At 51.1% G+C, this 4,266-nt stretch overlaps 1 protein-coding gene across 1 annotated transcript; it reads left to right on the top strand.

The window, feature by feature from the left end:
• The first annotated feature begins 1,551 nt into the window (after positions 1-1,551).
• Positions 1,552-3,040, top strand: LOC309487424 (uncharacterized protein). The gene is made up of 2 exons (XM_082155077.1): positions 1,552-1,693; positions 1,765-3,040. Exon 2 carries the CDS (start codon positions 1,855-1,857, stop codon positions 2,953-2,955), a length of 1,101 nt encoding a protein of 366 aa, XP_082011203.1. The 5' UTR covers positions 1,552-1,693; positions 1,765-1,854; the 3' UTR covers positions 2,956-3,040.
• Positions 3,041-4,266: the final 1,226 nt, after the last annotated feature.

Here is a 4,266-nt window from a genome sequence, read left to right as displayed (position 1 = left end):
TATCAGCGCGCCTCCCGCCTCAAACGCTGCAAGCGCGGTGTCTATGTTACAGCATACCGAAGCTCTCCGGCCGCCACTATGTCACGGCCAGAGCCCAGTTCTCATTCAACCCCTAGCTATTCATGCAAATGCGTGGGCAAAGCTTCCCGGGGTATCAGAATGGGTGCTGAACATTATAGAAAGAGGCTATTCGCTACAGTTCGCTCGACGCCCCCGCCGTTGCGCGGCGCGAATCGAAACCACGGTAGAAAAGGAAGTAGCACATCTACTTCGAGCCGAAATTGCGAAACTGTTGAGCAAAGGGGCCATAGAGCCTTTATCTCAAGCTCAGAGCGAAGGGGGTCTATACAGCAGATATTTTCTGGTACCGAAAAAAGACGGGGGTCTCAGACCCATTCTAGATCTAAGACAGCTGAACAAAGCGCTTTCAAAACGCCGGTTCAGAATGCTCACGACCAGGAAAATCCTCTCGCAAATTCGCCAAGGGGACTGGTTTGTGTCAATAGATCTGAAGGACGCATATTTCCAAATACAAATAGCGTCACGTCACAGGCGATTTTTGAGATTCGCCTTCGAGGGCCAGGCATATCAATACACAGTCCTACCGTTTGGCCTGTCCCTAGCACCCCGTACATTCATGATGTGCATGGACGCAGCCCTCGCTCCCCTGAAACTTTGGGGAATGTGAGTTTTGAACTACTTGGACGATTGGCTGGTTCTAGCTCAGTCACACTCAGAGCTCATAGAACACAGGACCATATTACTCGAGCATCTCGAGAATCTGGGTCTCAAAGTCAATTGGGCGAAAAGTTCACTGTCTCCCAGTCAGAGAATATCTTTTCTGGGCACAGAACTGGACTCGCTGTCTATGACAGCTCAGCTATCGCCGCAGCGCAGACTGGACATTCAGCGCATGACGGAAACCTTCCGCAGCGGCGCTATAGTCCCGCTCAAAAAGTTTCAAAGGATGCTGGGTCTCATGGCCTCAGCATCAGCAGTTCTTCAGCTGGGTCTGCTTCGCATGCGCCCGCTGCAGTTCTGGCTAAAAGCGCAAGTACCGCACCGAGCGTGGACTTCCGGTCTTTTTCGCCTCAAGGTAGATCAGAAATGCGTCTCAGTTCTGAAACCTTGGAGAGCGATCGACTGGTACCAGTCAGATGTAAGCCTGGGGACTTCCTCAAGTGTGAAGGTGGTGTCTACGGATGCCCCCACCTCGGGATGGGGAGCGCTGCTCGAGGGCAGACCGTTCTTCGGCCAGTGGTCAGAACGAGAAAAGCTTCTGCACATAAACTGCTTGGAAATGATGGCAGTTGACAACGCGCTGAGGCGCTTTTGTCCCCAGATAACAGGACACCACGTATTGGTCGGTTCGGACAACATGTCAGTGGTGGCCCACATAAATCGCCAGGGAGGTATCAGGTCCCGAAACCTTTAAAGGCTGACGGAACGCCTCCTGGTCTGGGCTCAGCACAATCTGCGCTCGCTGAGAGCAGCACACGTGCCTGGCCACCTGAATGTGGGACCAGACAGACCGTCCAGGAACAATGTTCCAGCAGGGGAATGGTCTCTACACCCGCAGACAGTCCAACTGCTGTGGGAGACATTCGGCAGAGTGGAAATAGACCTGTTTGCGTCTCAAGAAAACGCTCACTGTCCGGAGTTTTTCTCCAAGAGCAGGGATGCTCTGGCCCACGTTTGGCCCAGCTGCCCGCTCTATGCTTTTCCCCCCGTCGCGCTCCTACCTCAGGTGTTAGAGCGGATCAGGGAAAACGGATACTCAGTGCTACTAGTGGCTCCGTTCTGGAAGAACCAGGCTTGGTTCCCAGTTCTGATGCAGCTGACGAGCGCTGCCCCATGGCCGATACCAGTGAGGAGGGACCTCCTCTCTCAGGCCAGGGGCTCGATCTGGCATCCTCGCCCGGAGCTTTGGTCCCTAAATGCGTGGGCCATCAACAGGTACCCGCTGACCTCCCGGAGGGAGTGTTAAACACGATCATGCAGGCTAGAGCCCCCTCTACGAGACGGCTCTATTCCTCAAAATGGTCTGTGTTCTCTAGCTGGTGCACAGCACGTGGCTTTTCACCCCCAAATTGTGGGGTGACGGAGGTTCTCTCCTTCCTACAAGAGCTACTGGATGAGGGCAGAGCCCCATCCACGCTCAAAGTTTACGTGGCGGCTATAGCAGCGTTTTCTAAACCAACGCTTGGCCAGTCACTTGGAAGGAACGATCTGGTCATTCGCTTCTTTAGAGGAGCTAAGAGGTTAAATCCTCCCAGACCTCCCTCAGTTCCCATGTGGGACCTTTCTACGGTCTTGGAGGCCATGAAGGGTGCCCCTTTCGAGCCGATCCAATCAACGGATATCAAACACCTGTCTTTCAAGACAGTGTTTCTTCTGGCTCTCGCTTCAGTAAAGCGTATAGGGGACTTACAAGCGCTCTCAGTGAGCGCGACATGTATGGAGTTTGGGCCTAATGACTCGAAAGTCATACTCAAACCAAGGCACGGGTACGCTCCTAAATCCCTCAACACACCGTTCAGGGCTCAGGTGATTTCCCTGTCTGCCCTGCCGGTCTCTAACGAGGAAAAGGACGCCAGCTTCCTTTGCCCGGTCAGGGAATTAAGGGCTTATGTGTCTCGCTCGTCTGTCTTCAGACAGACAGAGCAGCTCTTTGTCTTGTTCAACGGACGTTCTAAGGGACTTGCCATGTCGAAACAGAGCCTATCCAGATGGATAGTCGATGCTATAGCGCTGGCTTATGCCTCTAAGGGCTTGCAGTGCCCGTTAGGTGTCAGAGCGCACTCCACAAGAGGCATGGCCTCGTTGTGGGCTTGGTCCAGTGGGATTGCCTTGCAAGATATCTGTATGGCGGCAGGCTGGGCCTCCCCGTCTACATTTATAAGGTTTTATAACCTAGAGGTTCCCGCTTTGCAGGCTAAGCTGCTTTCGGTCTAATAATTCGGTACTGTCTGCCCCGATGCTTTCGGCCCAGAATACTAAAACTGCTTGAGCAAACGCTCGCTGATCGATCGCGCAGCTCTATGGGCAGTGTTAAGACCCACTATTCATCAGACCAGGCCGAGTTTCGCCCTGGCTGTGTGAAACACTATCAATATAATTGCTCCTTATAGGATGCTATTTATTACAGGAATTATGCTATTCTAGCCACTCTTTCCTGGACTCTCTGTGAGTCCCTTATGATCATGTACTAGATGAGCCCCGGGCACTTGCCCTTGGGACTTTGGTATTGGATCTTAGCATGCACGGCGTTTTACACTGTGTTCCCCATAGCGTAAGACTTACGCAGTACGAGAGAACCTCTAGTAAGAGAACGTACTCGGTTACTAACGTAACCTCGGTTCTCTCTAGAAGAGGGAACGAGTACTGCGTATCTTGCTGTGCCTGCACACGCTCTGGTTCGCTCCGGCGATAAAAAACCAGCTAAACCAGCCTCTTGATGCTATATTTATAGCCCAAGGCCACGCCCGTTTCGCCTGAACTTAGGAGGGAACTGAGAAAAGTGTGAGAAATGGAGGTTGGTCCAGCCTCAGCGGGACTAAAACAGTCTTTTCTCCTTTCACCGGTGAATGACACGCGCGAACTGAGCGCGGGGAAACTCTCCTATGATGTAAAGAGAGTTGGAAATGGCATCTATGACGGAAGAGGCGGCAGACGGCGGCCGCTGTCCGTCAATGAGAGACTCGAGCAAAGCAGGTGGCGAAGCTGGCGGGCGAACCGGCAAGCTTTTGCGGGTTGGAGGAGGTTCCGGGACCCGCTGAGTACGGCGCTTTACGGCGCGGCAAAGGGAAAGGCCCAGAGAGAAGGAAATGAATAGTGGAATAAAGTCGTTATTTTTGTTTGTTTTTGCGCACAAAAAGTATTCTCGTCGCTTGATAAACTTAAGATTGAGCCACTGTAGTCACTTGGACTATATTAACGATCTCTTCAACAACTTTTCTGGGCCAGCAAGTTTCAATCACTTAGAAGCCTATGGAGGAGTGATCAGCTCTCAGATTTAATCAAAAATATCTTAATTTGTGTTCCGAAGATGAACGAAGGTCTTACAGGGTTGGAACAACATGAGGGTGAGTAATTACTGACAGAATTTTCATCTTTGGGTGAACTAACCCTTTAAGTACTCAACAAGTAATTAAACAAATTACTTCTTAAAATCCCTATAAACCTTGACCGGATAGACAATAGAAATTAAACTCTTTTATTAATTAAATATGGGTCAAACATGGAATAGTTTATACTTTTAAAGCA

Source organism: Leuciscus leuciscus (genome assembly GCF_965113295.1).
Source record: "Leuciscus leuciscus genome assembly, chromosome: 23".
Classification (NCBI taxonomy): domain Eukaryota; kingdom Metazoa; phylum Chordata; class Actinopteri; order Cypriniformes; family Leuciscidae; genus Leuciscus; species Leuciscus leuciscus.
Note: the sequence above shows the minus strand (reverse complement) of the source record. Positions and strands in the feature narration are given on the sequence as shown.

Bases quoted from the DNA above. Each gene is read 5' to 3' on its own strand.
- LOC309487424 (XM_082155077.1), top strand. From the start codon at position 1,855: ATGGCCGATACCAGTGAGGAGGGACCTCCTCTCTCAGGCCAGGGGCTC.